The sequence below is a fragment of the Hakea prostrata genome, chromosome 6 (genome assembly GCF_041222555.1).
Source record: "Hakea prostrata isolate BN-2017 chromosome 6, UWA_Hpros_2, whole genome shotgun sequence".
Taxonomy (NCBI): Eukaryota; Viridiplantae; Streptophyta; class Magnoliopsida; order Proteales; family Proteaceae; genus Hakea; species Hakea prostrata.
The window spans coordinates 1,640,050-1,658,742 of record NC_142605.1 but is presented as its reverse complement, the minus strand read 5'-3'; the positions used below and the strand labels follow the sequence as shown (position 1 = coordinate 1,658,742).

Here is an 18,693-nt window from a genome sequence, read left to right as displayed (position 1 = left end):
ATTTTCCTTCATCTTGAGGACAAGGTGAATTTCAAGGGGCGGATAAGGTGAGGATACAAAATTGGCATGGTTGTGCAGCAATCATGTGAAGACTAAGCTTCTAATTTTCCTTCACCTTGAGGACAAGGTGAATTTCAAGGGGCCGATAGTGTTAGAGCCCTAGGATGACACCATGTGGAGGAGAGAGATAGAGCATTAGTGTTAGTTGAGGAGTAATAAATAGGGAGGAATTGAGAGGAAAGGGTATCGAATGTATATGAGTGTGGTTTTTGGGCAGCCTATGGCTGAGGGGCAACATTGAATGCTGTGGGGGTGACTGGCAAAATTAAAACTAATTAATTCTTGTTAATTTCTTAGTTTCAGTGTTAATTTTGATACTGGATTAGAGGGTTCTTATCAGGTTCCAAGTGGCTCAGCTTATGTTCCAAGTAATTAGTATAGGCGTTTTACTTGGGCTGAATAATATTTCTATCAATCCAACCATGTTTTGAGAATGTTCCAATTATTGTTTATCAATCCAGTCATGTTTTAATTCATTAAGAAGAAAGCCACTCATCTTTTTTAGAATGTTTCTTTTAGTGTTTCACTTTCCTAGTAAACTTTAGGTTACCCTGTAAGTTAACAATTAGGCCTTTCGTTTCCAAGTGGAGCAAGCATTGTACCAAATTAATAATGAAGTCTATGTTTCACTACTCATCCACTCTGTTGAAGATCCCTAGTGTTTAATCAAGGAACCCCTCAACTGATCAAAGTAGGTTTGGTGCATGATCCAGGCGAACCACCTTATGGTATGAAACCAGCGTATTTAATTTCTATTTCTTCTTCCTTCCTTTATCTGATCCTGGCTTAATATCCTAGAGTTTTTTTGCATGATTTTTAAGTATACAGAGAATCTGCTAATCTCTGCAATACAGGGACTCAACCTGCTGATATGGAATTATACTGAAATTCCAGTTATGTCCTTTATTTAGATCCTTAAATTTCTACAATTTGTTGACTGAATTGGCATTTTTACTAACTTGCTCTAGCAAAGATTAATACGTTCATCGATCTGATTTGGCATGTTTACTAATTTGTTCTAGCAAATATTAATACCTTCAGCGATCTGAATCAACCATGCATCGTTAAGCAGATGGGAAAGATGTACATCATGACCCTCCTACAACCTATCCTCCTACGACCTACAGGGGCAGGAACCTTTTACACTAGGTGTGCCATTTCCTTTCAATACAGATTTCTGATCAGGCACATAAAAATTTCCAACAGAACAACTAAAGCTGTAAGTTCTTACTTCCTGTGATGTGTTTAGATCCAGGACTGAGATCTGAAAATCCCCACCATCAGCACTGTAAACAGAAAATAGACTGTTCCCAAGTGGGTGCCAAGCCACATCTTCTGGCCATCTTCTTTGCTTTGGGGACATGCAGTCTGTACTGCTAAGAAGTGAAGCACTTGATCTGCAATTCCAAAAAAGACATGAGTACTGACTGTGGCACCAGGGAGGCAAATTTATCACACATGGAGTGCTTGATCAAGATAGAAATCTAGAAACAATACAAATATATTTAACTATCAACCATTATAACAAAAATAAATTCAGATGCAATTAAAGACATGTAGTGGTGCAATGACTAGTGTGGATGTGTAGGAAGCCAGTGCAAGTTCCACCAAAGAGAGGGGTGTTCAATATGTGAATGTAATTCACAATATGTCTTAAGGGTCTGATGACCAAGGTGTCGTCTGTAGGAGGTTAGGCAAGGAGTTCTCAGTTACAACTGGGTTGCTTCAGGAATCAGCCTTAATTTTCCACTTATCACGGACAACCTCACTGAGAGCATGGTCAGAGATCCCGCAAGACCTAACTGAGAACATGATCAGAGGTCTCGCTTTATTGGTCCAGCAAGTCAAGATATGAGTCGATACCAGATTATTCATCCCATTCGACCGAGGTATCGGTCAAGCCAAGAACTCAGTCCAACCCATGCCCTTTTTAACCTATTTCACTCGAGGCAAGGCAAGACCTCTCTCTCACTCCTTTTGCCTCCTACCACAACAATAAGCTCCAAAGGATGATTTTGGCCAGATTGTTCACCTAAATCCCGCCAAGTATCCACCTGCAACACTCCTAAACAAGATTTAGCACATTTACATCAATAAAACAAGATCACTCAAAGCCATTTGAAGGAGTTCTTCAGGAAAGGTGAAATTTCCCCAAATTTGAGTTTTTTCCAAACACTATGTTCTAGAGTAGGTGAGTGTGGATTAAACATGCGTCTAACACCTTGCTCTAATCTACACTTTCATGGGAAAAAAAATTTATTTTCTATTATAATTGACTTTTAAAATTTTAGGATATAAAAAAATTCTAAGAAATTAAAATTAGAAATATTGAAAAATACTGAAGTTAAGAAAGTGATTCTAATACAAGTTAAACTCCATTGGAGGGGCTCAAACCCCATGGAGTCGAATTTTTTTCAATTACTGTGGTGTTTTGGTTTAAAACTTTACCATCAAGTTAGAACTCATATAGGCTTGTTTTTTCATAAATCTAAGCCCACTACCGCATGTAGAAGGCCTAAAATAGGTTAAATACCAATTTGAGCCAAACCTGACCCTCAAAATCCTTGAGATGGGCCCTCGAGTTCACTCAAGTTGGGCCCTAGAGCAAGATCCCAATTATTCTCAAGGGCAGGATTGCCCTCAAGAGTGAGATCTTGAACCTTGACTAAGAGCATTCAAGATGATGTCTTATCGTAGTTGCTTTTCATCGATGTTATCATTTTGGTGGATGAGACAAAAGTAGAGATCAGCGCTAAGTTTTCCCTTGAGCAAGATCCCGATTATTCTCAAGGGCAGGATTGCCCTCAAGAGTGAGATCTTGAACCTTGACTAAGAGCATTCAAAATGATGTCTTATCGTAGTTGCTTTTCATTGATGTTATCATTTAATTGGATGAGATAAAAGTAGAGATCAGCACTAAGTTATATCTATGGAGATCGACCTTGAAGATACGAAGCTTTAAAATTAGTAAAACAAAGGGAGAGCATCTGGTGTGAAATTTTAACATGGTACAAAAACTCGTGAGATATCTCACTTTTTCAACCAAGCAACACGAGATGAGTGGCAAGGCAAAAAATTAACCAAATCTCGCCGAAATCTCGTTATATTTCGTATGTATCAATCCTGTCTCGGATGTATCAATAATATCTCAGTCAAATCTCGGCCAAATCTCGGCAAGATCTCGGTATACATCTTGAAATTTTATTGTAATTGTATGGCCATTGTGTAATGTGAACTTTATATTTGAACAGTGTAATGTAAAATATATTTAACTTTATGAGTATTAAACATTAATGTATTCATAAATATTAAGTATAAGTATATTTGTCTCAACTTCTTCAATGTATGGATTTCAAATGTGGGGTCGAAATGAAACTCACATGTACAGTTGTACTTTTCATTAATTTGAGGCCACTAATTGATGTGAACACAAGGAACCCTAGGCTGAAAGCTCAAGTGGGGCCCCCAGGATGGCTCCAAGAAGCCTCCACAGCTTGGCCAAACCCTATATGAGGGGTATTTTGGGCATTTTGGCCCTCAATTTACTTCTGAAGTTAAATTAGGATTTATTTCAGATTTTATTTGAGTCAATTGGGTCCAAGTTGATGTTGTTTGGAGTATATCATCCTAATTCAAGTTGTGTTTGATTGCTTAGGTATAAAGTCATTTAATAAGCATGTGCTTAATTAGATAAAAGTAGGCTAGTGAGATCTCAGATCCAAGGGCTGAGATTGCATAGTAATTTGATTCTCTTTTATATTAAATTAGAGTCCAATTTGATAAGTAGAAGGTTCCTGCCAGTCAAAGGAACCCCAGAGTCAATCAAAAGTCCCTTGTTTCAAGCTATAAAAGGCTATAAAAGGCATCATCATTGTAATATATTTTCAGTTTTGAAGATTAATAAAATAATTGAGTTGAGGATTGGGACCTCCTTTATAGAGTGGGTCTCTGTTGAGGGTTTGAGTCAGAGATTCTGTTTCTTCTTCAGCTGTCAATGGTTTTCAATTCTTCAAAGCATTCAAGCATTGATTCCAGCATTCATTCAAGCAGTCCATCAAATTTTGAAGCATCACCAGTCCAGTCCAGTCCAGCAAGAAACCAAGTCAGTCAAGAGCCCCCACCCCATCCACAGCTCTTCTCCCTTGTCCATCACCTCTCCTCTCCTCTCCCCTCCCCCTGCTGCCGCAGGCTCTACCGTCCTCTTCCCCCTTAGTCAGGCCCTAGAAACCCACAGTCACCCTTAGCCCTTTCCCCCTTCCCCTGCCCTTTTCCCTCCACTCTTAACATTTCCCCTAGAGTCCCTGAGCTTCTTATTCTTCTTCCCCACGTTTTCAGTCCTAACTCTAGTAGGAAAGCCATATCCCCAGCCCCATTAAACCTCCTATCTCTTCCCCTAGTTTGCCCCTAGCTGTAAATCATATCCACTGACCTCTGTTTGACTAAAGCAACCCTAGATCTGGACTCTGAAGAATTCCGCACTTCACCTTTCATATTAAGAAGTTGCAGAAATTTCTGAACATTTCCAGAATTCCAGAAATCTGATTTTATTAGTTTCCTATCAATTAGATCTCTTCTGGTTGAGAGGATATTATTAAGAATCAGTTCTGTTAAACAGAACCAGCAGCCTAACTCCTTCACCAACCCTAGCCAAAACCTCTGAAACCCTAATCCAAGTCCTAATTGCTTTAGGAATCAAAATTTCAATCTGTATTTTCAAGTACAACTGAATTCAGAGCTGAGATTAGGTTTCTCAAGGCCATAAAACCACCCTCAAAACCCTAGAATAACCCTCTACTACTGCTGGAAACTCCTGGGCTAAACCCTAAATCTAGGGAACCAATTTACACTTTGCCCTAGACCTGGTTTATATCACCAATATGTTTGGACTGTCTAAAATAAGCCGGACAGCAGGTCCCAGCCCCAAAAAACCCTTATGAGTCACCAAGTTATATCAAGTTGGGAGGGGAAATTCCCCTAACTCGCCAAGATCTCGGTTTTGTGGCCCAAAGAGATGGTTAGTGAGAGTCAGCTTTCAAACCATGAATTTGGTCGCACTATGAGGAATACTAACATGATATGAATTGAGGAAAGAGACATACGACAGCATGACTATTTAGATATATGGCATCAATCATTAATAAAGATGATGACATTGAAGATGATGTTTCATAGAAAATTGAAGTGAGACGGAAGAAATGGAGAGGTGCACCTAGAATGTTGTGGAACCAGTAAGTCCTATTAAAACTTAAAAGGAGAATCATACAAAGATTGTTGCTCACTTAGCAAGGGTTATACTGCAAAATGTTGGGTGATTATGAAGTTTTATGTCAAGAAGCTATGTGTAGCAAAGATGAGGACGTTAAGACGGGTGTGCTAAAAAACTAGGAAAGCTAAAAGTATGTAATAAACGTATTAGAGTTGACATGGAGGTTGCCCCATCAATGACCAACTCTGAATGTTGTTTTAGGTGGTACAATCATATGCGATGAAGACCTAGTGACGTAACCAGATGGACCCCCCCCCCCCCAAAAAAAAAAAAAAAAAAAGAGAAGCCCTTTCCTGCAGCCCCTCCAGGAAGGCCAAATCTGACCAGGGGCAAATGAAACATTTTGCCTTCCTTTTTGGAGTCCTAGTGAGTCTAGTTGAGTATAGAATAATTTTGTGAGTGCAAATATACTTTTACTTCATTATTTGAGTCCTTGTGTCGCAATCCAAGTAGGAGCGTAAAGTTGGAATCCTATTTCAAGGATTCATTCTAAAGTTTGGAATTTCTTAAAATTCATCATTTTTTATTTGGGAGTGCCTTCTTCAATTAGTTTCTTAGTTGAGTCATAGTGTGTGCATGACTTCCATCCACAAAGAACTTCTTGTTTGTTGAGTCCTATTAGGAGATCCTTCATGTAAAGGCTATAAATAGAGCCATTCACTTGTAAACAAATCAGTTTTGATGAACTATGAAAGTTGTAATTGATGAGAATCGTGGGCTTTTCCATAGGAGGGTGATGCAAACTAAGGTCTAGGTTAACCTCCAGGACCTTTTGTGATTAGAACCACCACTAAATGCGCTAATATAAGATTAAGGAGTCGTTCTTCCTTATGGGATGGTTTTGGTGAAGAAAATGAGTAAATATGTTGTGTACCTTGCTCTTGGGAGTTTTAGGATTTAAAAAAATTAAGATAGGCTAGTGGTTTTGAGATTACCAAGGTTTGGGTTACCCAAAGATTCTATGGCAACAAGGGTTGGTAGGAAAAGGAACAGGGTGAATTAGGGTCTATATGGGTATGATTTGAGATACCCAAACTTATCTAGAGATCATAAGGGAAGACAATGATAGGTTTCTTGGGAAGGTTAGGGTTAAGAAAGATGGATTCTAGGGCATTGCAGCTAAAAAGGGGGGAAGGGGATTCTTGGTTGAATCTTGGTGAGTTCTCAAGAGATCCTGGAATTCCTCAAGATTCTTGGATTATTTTATCTCTCTTTCTTTTTTTTTCTCTTTTTTTTTTTTTTTTTTTTTTTTTTTTTTCCAGATCTGCTGCAAGAATCAAGAAGGGGGGAAGATAGAGAGGGGAGGGGGAGGGATGGTGCGATGGCAGGGAGAGGGGTGGGGAAAGCTTGCAAGTGGAGGGGGAGGTTTGACTAGGTCTCTCGAAGGGTAGGGGAGAGGGATGGATGCACTTACAGGTTAAGGATGTTGCTGGGAGTTGAAGAACTAGCTGGAGTTCCAGATTGCTTGATAAAAACTTCAATCCAGGTTGTGAGATGTTTTTCCACAACTCCAAGCTTAATTTTATTCAACTTCAACTGAATTTTACAATGAGATGTGGGGGCTATATATAGCCTTATATAAAAAAAAACTTGTACTAAAACTTAACAACCTAGTTAGACTCAACCACAAAAAAGGAATATTCAAAATCCTAGTCAAAATCTTACTATTTGCCAACTAACTAGGTCCACAAAAAATATAAAAATAAGATAATTATGACAGAAATGTAGCTGAACAGACGTGTGAATGTGTTTGCTGAATGTTTCTATATATCTACCATCAGATTTGTTGAACTAAAAAGCTGAATCATTCAATAAAGTTTCTAATTTTCCTCCCATTATTTATGTTGGTTATGTTAACCTTCCATCACCGGTTTCCATTTAAATACCATAAAATTTTCAAAAGGAAAGAAAATAAACAACACTCAAGTCTCGCTGGCGGTTAGAGTAACATCTCTTTGAAAACTATGCTTTAAACCTACAAGTTCCACTCACTGACTACTACTTTTTGTGTTGCCTTCACTCTCTGCATTTAATTTTCTCCGTCAAATCTTTTCTTTTCTCCATCAAGTTATCTTATGGGTACTGGATTTCAGTATGGATCGTATTGAACTGAAGTTCAAACTTGAAACCCAATAGAGGTAAGAAAAACCTCTATTACTTCTTTTGATTTGGTTGTATGATTCTTTACTTCCGCATCTTTGAGTAAATTTTTCTTTTCCCCTACATGAAGCTTCAGGTTTGAATTATATGTTCCCTTCAACAGCTACCATTTTTTTGAATTATCTTGCATTACAATAACGGGTGATTTGTATCTAGTATTAAAATTTTATTTTCTTTATCTTGATCGAACCTTCTCATGATCGGCTGAAGGTAAGCCTTGAGATTCTATATTTAATCAATTGTTTCAGTGGGTGTGGAAGTTTCTCTGAAGCATGGTTTGCAATATCAGGATTGAAACATTTGGTATCATTAATACTAGTCGATTTTGAAGATGATCGATATCAATATTTTGCTGAGTATTATTGGTTTGGATTGCTGAGGCATGTCCCTTTTTTTATATGGTGTGTGGTTGTGTAACTGAAGGATTTTACTCTGAAGAAGACTGCATTTTCTCATGCTAGCTGTTTCTTCTTCTCCATCAATTAGTTTAGCTGATACAGTCCTTAACTGGGACTCTGAACATGGTGCTTTTCTTTATTCCTTTTTCCTTTTCCTTTTGGGTCGAGAGGGCTTGGGGGATGGTCGTCATATTGTTATGAATGTCTTGATCTAATCAAGGGGAGAACAAGTTCAGAGTGGAAGATAATCATCTGTCTCCCATACGCGTCTAAAGTATCCATTTTTACCATATACATCCATGCATTCACAACTTAGAAGAGTCCATACAAATTGCTTTCATGCATGATCTGTTGGTCTTATCATTCAACATCAATTTGTGACAGTAAAGGGGGGGGGGGGATTTTACAAACTGTAGAATCCAGCCAAATTAAGCTGCCATTTGTGTAGTGGACAAACATTGGCTTTTCAAGGATTTTATGGCATCGATAAATGTTAAGGAAATTATAATCTGAAAAAAAAAAAATTAACATGTTTCTAATCTCTCAAGTAATCTATGACAGGTGTAAGTTGCCCATCTGATTGCCTTAGGCTTCAGCTTCACGAATTCTGGTTACAGATCATACTCAAAAGGGCTTTGAAACTGAACATATACAGTCCCCAAAGATATTTCAAAGGGTAATATTTGATTGTGAATGTTTATGTTGTGAAAGAAAAGCCTACAAGACCTTATGGTCCAAGGTGCCAATCAGTTGTAGTCCCAACTTATGGTCAAGGGTCCCTATGCCATACAAAGCAGAATCAAAATTTGGTACATAGTGATGATTTTAAGCCCAACAATTAAAAAAAAAAAAAGGGATATGGTACATAATGATGATTTAAAACTCCTCCCCAACACCATTCAAAACAGAATTAAGATCTAGTACTTACACTACTAACTTCCTCTTCAAATCATTTAATTTTTCATTTATAGAAACATGTCTCTTAAAAAGCACAATCAGAAAAACATGAAATTGGCGTACACAAAAAAATTATTGTCTAACTAAACTCAAGACTTTTGAACCCAAAAAAAAAATCACAAATTTACCTCCAATCTATGACTTTGATTGTTTAGCAAGACGCTTTTTGTAATTTCAAAAAATCTCCATTTATAGGGAAGACTACTGATCAAGTCATCCCTATAAATCTCCCTATCATGGTCAACTTCGCATCGATTACTAATCAACAACCCCTGTTAGATTTTGATCTATTTATCCTCTCTTATTTCCTTCCCGATTTATTCTCTCTTCCTTCTTCAAGCATGCTTAAAGAAAAATTGGAAAAGTTCAATAGAGTTCATTCCTAAATCTTCTCCACAACTTGGACCGCTAATGGTTTTCTTCATAATTCGTAATCTTTATTTGGTTGAAAATGTTTTTATAATTTTTATTTTAATGAAACTAGCAAAATTTCACCAGTGGTTTTTAGTTTTTGTTTCTAAAATATTTTCCTTTTTGGGGAGAAATTATTTTTTGAAAATTATTGTGGAATTTCAATGTTTAATACATTAAATGTTTTATGGTTTTCCCCTAAAAGAGTCATTATGAAATTTTAATTTAATATATTTAGTAACATTATGTTTTTATTTTTAATTTACATAAAACTTTTAGTTTTTTAACTTTTTTTCAGCTCTTTAAGGAAAATCTATAAATTGTGAATTATAAGTTCTTGGTATTTCTTTAAAGAAAATCCATAAATTATGAATTGTAAGTTCTTGGTATAAATAAAATAACAAAAACTTAAAATTCACAATTTAGGGATTTTTCTTAGAGAACTGGGAAAAAAATTTATAAAAGTAAAACATTTTATGTAAATCAAAAAAAAAAAAAAAAACATAATGTCACTAAATATATTAAATTAAAATTTCATAATTACTCTTTCTAGGGAAAACCATAAAACGTTCAATGTATTAAACATAAAAATTCCAAAATAATTTTCAAAAAACAATTTCTCCCTAAAGACGGAAGTACTTAAAAAAAGCCAAAAGCCACTGCACATGAAATATTGCAAGTTTCATTAAAATGAAAATTATAAAAACATTTTCAACCAAATAAAGACTACAAATTACAAAGAAAACTATTAACCATCTAAGTTGTGGAGAAGATTTAAGAATGAATTATGTTGAACTTTTTTAAGTTTTCTTTAAGCTATGTGTGAAGAAAGAAGAGAGAATAAATATATCAAAATCTAACGGGGGATTGTTGAGTAGAAAACGACACGAGGTCGACCATGATAGGGAGATTTATTGGGATGACTCAATCAATAGTCTTACCTATAAATGGAGATTTCTTGAACTACAAAGAATGTCCTACTAAACAATCAAATTCAAAGAGTGGAGGTAAATTTATGATTTTTTTTTTTTTTTTTTTTGTTCAAAAGTCTTGAGTTTAGTTAGGCCAACATTTTTTTTGTAAAAACCAATTTCATGTTTTCCTTACTGTACTTTTTAAGATACATGTTTCTATAAATGAAAAATTAGATGATTTGGAGATGAAGATGAAGTTAGCAAGGTAAGTACTAGACTGTAATTCTACTTTGCATGGCACAAGGGAAGAGCAACCATCAATTTTATTTTTTTTGTGTAATATCACCATCATTTTTTCAACTTTTTTTTGTAAAATCATCACTATGTACCAGATCTTGATTCTACTTTAAATGGCGTTGGGACCCTTGACCATAAGTTGGGACTACAACTGATTGGCACCCTCGACCATAAGAGGATGCCCAGGATGCTTTTCTTTCACAAGATAAATATTCTCAATCGAATAGTACCCTAGAAATATCTATGGGGACTCCATATGTTCAATTCCAAAGCCCTTTCAAGTACCCCTGGTCTATCTTTAACAAAAATTCTTGAAGCTAAAGCCTAAGGCAATCAACTAGGCAACTTACACCTGTCATAGCTAACTTAAGAGATCAGAAACATGATTAAAAAAATTCAGATTATAATTTCATTAACATTTATCAAGGCCATAAAATCCTTGAAAACCAATGTTTGTTCACTACACAAATGGCAGTTTAATTTTGCTAGATTCTACAATTAGTAAAAAAAAATCCCCCCTTTAATGTCACAAATTGATGTTGAATGATAAGACAAACAGATCATGCTACAAAGTAAGTGGATCTAACCATGTAAGGCACTAGTCAAGCCCTTCCCTCATTCGTCTAATTGACATACCAACTGGAAGTTCAAGATGTCAAATGTGGCACCTTGAGACCAGTTTAATTCGATATAGACAAGATCATATTTTCTCACAATATAAAGTAGGTACACCATAACAATGACAAATTGCAAGAACATTATAAACCAACTGTATGTTTTGATTGTTTCAAACTTCCAATGGATTGTTTCTTCAGTTTTGTAGTCTTTGAGCTCTATCTTTATTTTTTATGACTTTTTGTGGTTTAACATTCATTTTTGACAACTTAATGTTGATTCTTAATGAGATTGTGTAAATTAATTTTCAATGATGTGCCTTAATCTTAATGTTTTATGATATTAGGTACAACATACTAAATGACATTAGAAAAGCGGGGAAAATAAAATATAACACTTGGGCACCCACTAGCCTAGGCACTTCTCCATTGCCTTGGGTCTCACCTTGCAGCCTTGACAGCAATGAACATAACAGTCCCTAAGGCCTCACCAGAAAAAATTACTAGAAGCAAAACCAACGATTCCCCAGATTCTAACGAAGTTTTATTCTTCACTGGATGCAGTAACACTTGATCATGAGAATCCAGGTAAACGAGGGAAAAGGAATTAACTTGAGATTCCCCCCCCCCCCCCCCCCCCCAAAAAAAAAACACACACACTGACTGAGATTATCAAAATATAATAGTTAATGACTGCTGGAGCGCATCCTTTTGCCAATATAAGTTATGGATCAGAAAACAGTACTGAACATGTGACAGTATATGAAGCCCTCATGATTAATGAATGACGACCATCTGTTGACTCTAGATACCATAAAATGAAAAGAGAACAAGATTTTCAGATGCTTTATTAAGGATAATAGAGATAGCAATTAGTTGTCATAGACTTATAGACACACAATAACCCATGCCAACAAAGAATAATTGGAAAGAAAGAACCTAATATCGGGAAGGCATGCATTATTCACACAGACAAACATAATGGAAAATGAACGGCGAAGAGAAGTTCAGAAAGGGACCCTTTGCCCTGAATTTGCCACAAGTTCACGACCCCATCCAACGCACTGCAATAAATTAGAATTCACAAACACCAGTAAGATCCAGAGAAAGCTGAGCATGTTTAATATAAATTATCAATTATCAAAACATACTTGCAAGAGCATCAAAGTACCCATTAAAGATGGGGGCAGGGATTGAAAGCTACAAAGAAATTCAGGCTTGTTACAACTTCCAATATGCATTTTTCACTATTCGTCATATTCAAAGCATAACAAATTTTCATTCATAAGCAACAAAATGTACTTTGGGGATTTTGGAGTAAAGAAGTATTAACCTTCTAACCACAATGAATCTAACAATCATTAGATAAACACAGCCAAACAATAAAAATCAATATCAGTTTTTAACCTCAAAAAAATCCATTAATGACCAGCAGGCAATATAATGAGGGGAGGTTGACTTAGATAATTCAGATATGCAGAAGAAGAACAATCAGATACAGACATAAGAAGACCTCATATTGAGCAAACAGAGGAGCTAAAAGGACAACTGGTTTATGATATGCCTCTTTATAGCTTTTTGCGTAGTCAACAGCATTATTTGCAACAAAGCTTCATCGGATTGTTGAGTCTATTCCTCTAAATGATTGATAAAAAAGAGCCGGTTTAAACCACAAAGTAAAGATTATATGATCTTGTTTGACATCTCAACATGCAGCAAAACATTCGCGATATTTTTCCCCAGAAAGCACAAATGGACAACATAATTAAAGGTGAACAGAATAAATTTTCTTATCATATTCTTCAAAAGATCAAACCACCTTGTCACAAAGACTTGATCATTGGTTGGGCTTAAAACTAGAGCTCTCAACTTTCTCTTGTGCTGACTGGAGATGTGGGACCCAGGATGGCAACGAATCTTGCAAGGTGACGAGCGGCTACAAATCAAAGGAATCAATTCCTTGTGTTGTTTTTCTTCTGCAACACCACCAAAAGAAATTCACAATAGTATATAATCTTAGCCATAATGAGAAGTATCCATAAACAAATATCTGCAAAAGCTCAAAAAGTCAGCCATTTGGAAAGAGTAAGAGCATTACCTAGCTTCCTCTTGGCCCTTTCTAACATTCCAACAGCCTCACAAGCAGGAGGGACCCCATAAGGTTTCTCATTGGTGTTAGATTGAGTAGGAAATGAAGAAGCAACTTCACCCTCACGACCAAGTGAAGATTTCGTTTCAGGTTCTGTAAATCTCAAAGTTGGTACAGCTTTTGGATTGACTGCAGGGATAAGAAGTTGTGGTCTCGATTGGGCCTTGGATTGACGATGACCTTTGTCGACATCAATAGGGCTTACTGATCTCCTCCCCAGTTTTGCTTTCTTAGCACCATTTTCCAGAAATTTTTTGGATTCTAAGTTGCGAAGTGATCGAAGACGTTTTAGTTTATATTCCGAATCATGCAACTGCTTTTCTGCTTCCGTAAGCTGCAAAACTTTTACCAATGAAATGATTGCTTAACCATTTGATAAGCAACATACAGAATACGTTAACATGAGGAAAATATGTATCTTTCATCAACCTATTCAAAAAGGGACCATCGTACTGGTCCTTGGCATATCTCCAATCATAAATCAAAATGTAAATAGCCATGGAGAAGTGGTGTTACACGTTCCATACGCACACCCGCAGGCTCCCAAATACATGGCTAATAAAGAGAAACAACTACGACAACCTTGTTCCTCACAAAGTCCAAAAAAATCCTGAATGCCATAATATCTCAGCCCACTTTAATCTGCACAGAAATCTCTATAGCAGGTTGAGACAGTTTAGCATAAACAATTCCCCAGGTGAGGGAGGAGGTTTGCGCGGGGCTTACTCAGAAACACCATTCTTATAAATGGAATTCAGTGATCGGGAAGCCTATAACAAGCACTTCAGCCTCTCTCACTACAACCGGTAACGTTCAATTATTTAAATATCACAGCGGAACTCTCCACGGAAGGGGAAAACAGTACACCTTTTCAAGAGGATTCTAGAACTAATCAAAAAAGGACGACCTCCCAAGCAAGGCCACATTACATGGATGGACTCCTGTGGAGGAAAGAAGGCAAAGCAGATGGAGCCCTAGTAGGAAACAAATTTCATATCGGAAGAAAAGCAAAACAGCATCGGCTAGGACATGACCCAAAACATTCTAGTCCCACTGTGGAAAAATGACTATAAGTTCACTTTTTCTGAAAGGTGTGAAACACAATTTAAGATACTATGGCTGCACTTGTTTGAAAGATCCACTACATGGCAGATTGAAGGTATTCCCTCAGAATACTTCATACCAAATAACAACAATACCATTCGACTATCTTGGAAAGACAGAACCCAAGAAAATTTAATGTCCCAGGAGGTCTGTCACGAGTATGTCATGGAAAGGTTTGACACTTTCTTTTTCTTTTTTTTTTTTTTTTTTTTTTTGGGGGGGGGGGGGGGGGGGGGCTAAGCAATATAAAGAAAATCACCAGGGCAATTTTATTGAAAAGCCAGAAAATTCAATGAAATCTAGTTTAGTCTTTGCAACAGAATCATAATCTCCAACAGGCACGTCCGTTGAAGGTGAGAAAATAACTAAAATTGAACAGCTTTGGTGATAATAAAGAAGTAGGAAAGAAAGGTGGAAATGACCAAGGATTTTCACCTAGGCTCAGGTTAGCATCTCATCAACCATGTAACATGGATCCTTGCAGTACAGAAACAATTAAACAAATCCAAGAGATATCAGAAAGAGCTGTAATGGAGTTATCTTTCACAATTTTGGAATCCAGGTCAAACACGCCTTCAAGATTCCTGGAAGGATCCAACCAGCTAGGGATCCCTTTCCTACTCAGAGGATTTCCTGATCAACAAGGCATCCATATCAACCTTAAAAATAGGATGGTCAAGGGGAGAAGGATGTAATCAATTCATCTACCACTAGTATATTCAACATGCTCTTCAGTTCCCTATTACTCATTTGCATTACTGACTTAGGCTCCAGCAACCCTTGGAAGCCAAGCTACACCTTTTCTGGTTTTCAGGTATTGGGCCATCCATGAGGAAGTTGAAAGTTCTGCCATAAACACAAACCAAAACAAGGGAGCTCCCATACATTGGCATAAACCAGAAATTTAATTGAACTTTTTAACTGGCATTAAAATGGCAGCCCCATCCATGGAAAGGCTGGTTGGTTCCAGACTCACATTAGGACTGTCTCCTACAGTACCATTAAATAAATTGGACATTTTCATGGATATAAACAGCCATGAATGGATGGACTGACTGATGCAATAATTATCTTAAATGATTCTAGATTTGCATCAGCTCTTCCTGATTAAAGTAACTTGACCTCAAGCACTAGGAAGTTGAGGGGTTAGCCTTCTATGATGGATGTCCTGTCTAAATCTGTGCAACTTTTGGATGTTGGGAACGTAGACTTAAAGGTGAGGAGTAACAACACAGCCTCAAAGGGATTTAGGGCCAATTGCCAGATCCTAAAATAACTCTAGGGTTCCAATGGTTTGTATCAAGTGAAGACTTTTGATGGTTAGAAAGGGTGGAAATTAGGACTGAATAATTCTAGGGTTAGGCCTTTTTATGGGATATCTGTGCCTTCTGGAGAACACAAAAAGGACAGATGAAGAGGAGTCAAATGAGTTGGATCCCCTTACCAAGCAGTCTTCTCCCAAGGCAGTTGCTTTTAGTGCAGATTCCTTCAGAGACTGATTCCACAGTCAAAACAAGGTAGGGTACCACGTACCAACTCCAACCAGCATGGCAGCACCTTGGATACTACCCACCAAGAAGCATGCAATCTAAATATGACCCACCAAGCTTCAGCCTAGATGTTACTCAACACGACAATATTTCATGATGGAGCAGGAGGCAGCAGCTGCCTGCTCAAGCAATTTCACAAACTCTAGTCTACTTACTCTTTCACATGTGGTAGTAAATAACGGGCTTGACCAGACAATTGCATGTCCTAGTAGAATTAGAAAAAAGAATTGGCAAATACAACACTAGCACCTCAGGTTAAGCATGAAGGATATGAATCCTACTTACAATGCTACGGGTACACTAAAACACGCAGACTTAAATTGGCCCAGCTAATACTAACTTAAAATGAACCATAACTGAGCCAATTCAATCTCTAAAACAGGAATAAATTAATCAAAGAAGGTTAAGTTTGTGTACTACTTATCCATGGCAAAAAGGCTCATAACTATACAAACCCATCCTAGCTTTATTTTTGAGAGAATAAACAAGCCTCTTAAGTGGATCATGTAGTCTCTTCGAAATAGTTGGGTGGGATGAGGACAAACTCAATTTCTCAACCTCTAGACTAGGCATAGATGCACTGAGGTTTATTTTTGGGAGAATAAGCAAGCCTCTTAAGTGGTGGATTTGGATCATGTAGTCTCTTCAAAATAGTTGGGTGGGATGACAAACTCAATTTTCTCAACCTCTAGTAGGCATAATTGCACTGGTTATGTTTAACCACAGCCTCGGCATCCAAGCTCTTAGGTGCTGCCTTGGTTGCCTAGGCAATGCCTTATAGCCTTGGCATTTTTCCCCCTTTGGCCGCCTTCCCTTGCCTTGACACTGAGAGCACCATCTGTGCAACACTTCTTTGACTATTTGTTGGAATCTTGGATTGGATTAATTAGAATGTGTCAGCCTTTTGGGTGAACCACGAAGCATCAAGTCCTGGTTGGTCTTTCTTGTCCCAACTAAACCTGGCTCAGTTGAACCATGACAAGTGTGTTAGAATGCATACAGGCTCGTTCCTCCACTGTTGCGACTTGCAAAGGAATTACTTCAAGTATAACTAATCTACATCCTAAAAACTAGTCACCCCCACTATAAACTGTTCTTGATTCTTCCTTCTTTGATTTGCATCACAATTCTTCTTCAAGATAGGCCCACAAAATCAATTTCCATCTCCAAAATATGCTCTTAAATATTGGGACCACAAGGCTTCCTCATGTTCTTATGATGAAATGGCTCACAACTAACACTCCATTGATGGGAAATTGTGACAGGGGAATGCAATAAAAAGAAAAAGAAAACTCCATCAACAAAATCAAAGTTGACAGGCATCTTCATTATATTATACGATTCCAAGTATTTGCAAATGTCACCAACATCTGAATTTCCAACACAACTAAATTGTAATCATCAGTTGCAGAGGTATTGGGCCCAAAAGTTGTGTTCACTAACTATAATTTTCTTAAATACTGAGGATATAATGATTTAGCGAACTCTTATAAGTTAAATCTCCCCTTAGCATCCGCACCCCAGAAAAACAAGAGGGAAATATGATTAGATTTCCAGCTATCAATTAACTTGGAAATGCAAATAGCAACCATAATGCAATATTTAGAAGTTGGAATGGAGCTAAACGAAAGACTAGAAGGCAATCTAATCTACAACTCTCCAAGAGAAAGAGCTCTTTTCTCAATCAGTCTTGGTTTAAAATTTTGGAATGAAGATGCAACACCCAAAAGAAGGAAACTTATTTTTCTTAACTAGACGGAAAAAAGGGTAATACCGATAAACAGGAAGAAACCAATCAGTGCATCATTGTAACCAGAGCAGAATCTAGCAGGCCTAGTATTCAATATCAGTTGCAACTATCGAACTAAGCGATGAAGTTAAACGAAGCATTACACACAGGTCATGCCCGAGAACAACCACAGTAAACTTTCAACCTGAGAAGTGTAATAGGTTACCCTCCGTCGGCAGTTCTCAACTACATCGGCCCTGTATTCTCTGAGCGCAAGCAGCGCTTCCTCGTCGTCGTTGCTGCAACCATCTTCCCCATTTTCTTCCACCTTGACCTCCTCTAACGAATCCATCTCCTCCTTAGGCATTTTCAGAGTAGGGTTGACCTCCTCTGAAGAATCCATCTCCACCTTTGGCTTCTTCAGAGAGGGGTTCATTTTTCCTCTGTTTTGCCCTTCTGATGGCAGAGACAGTTATATTAGCCTACAGTTCGTATGAACCGCCTCGGGCTGACGTCGGAGGCTTCGTCCCTAACTGCGTTCATATATATGCACCGGTGATGACGGTGGCCCCTTCATTAAATAAGGAGAGGGCCAGGTGATTCCCTGATGCACACTTTCAAGCGTTGTGCTTCGCTTCGCTTTGCTTTGTTTTTGAATTGCTACTTGCTAGGGTTTTGACAACCAGTTTTTTCTTTTTTTTTTTTTTTTCTCTTTTTTGTGACTTGTAAAAAAGTATTGACGACCGGTTGAATCTATGATTTTGTCGCATGACTAAGAAAGAAAACTAAAATGTAGCGGTGTCAATTTGCAGTCCGAACCATTAAAATCAAATCGAACCGAATCGACCTGATATAGCCCGAATCGATCTGAATCAAACCTTAATAAACTGTGTTTAGGCTGAGGGTGACAAAGCCACACCAATCCGAACTCAAACCACAACCCGTTATATAGTTTAACATCAAATATTGTTTTAATCATCATATTACTACTAGATAGTTGGTATAGACTATTAGAAAATTTGAGTATGAATTCAAAGATCAAATAGTCATTATACTACTTATAAGAGACAATTATAAGGATTAA

At 37.3% G+C, this 18,693-nt stretch overlaps 1 protein-coding gene across 2 annotated transcripts in view; it reads right to left on the bottom strand.

Annotated features, from left to right (window-relative positions):
* Positions 1-18,266, bottom strand: part of LOC149012086 (transducin family protein / WD-40 repeat family protein) — a 29,016-nt gene extending 10,750 nt beyond the window's left edge. Inside the window, exons 1-5 of one of the 2 annotated variants that reach the window (XM_089157969.1) lie at positions 17,815-18,266; positions 13,176-13,560; positions 12,897-13,053; positions 12,097-12,141; positions 1,292-1,457 (exon numbers count right to left, since the gene is read on the bottom strand). In XM_089157969.1, coding sequence (XP_089014095.1) covers positions 1,292-1,457; positions 12,097-12,141; positions 12,897-13,053; positions 13,176-13,560; positions 17,815-18,045 — 984 coding nt within the window. In that variant the 5' untranslated portion in view covers positions 18,046-18,266. The remainder of the gene's footprint in view (positions 1-1,291; positions 1,458-12,096; positions 12,142-12,896; positions 13,054-13,175; positions 13,561-17,814) is intronic. The other variant, XM_089157970.1, reaches the window with a different exon arrangement.
* Between the last annotated feature and the right edge of the window lie 427 nt (positions 18,267-18,693).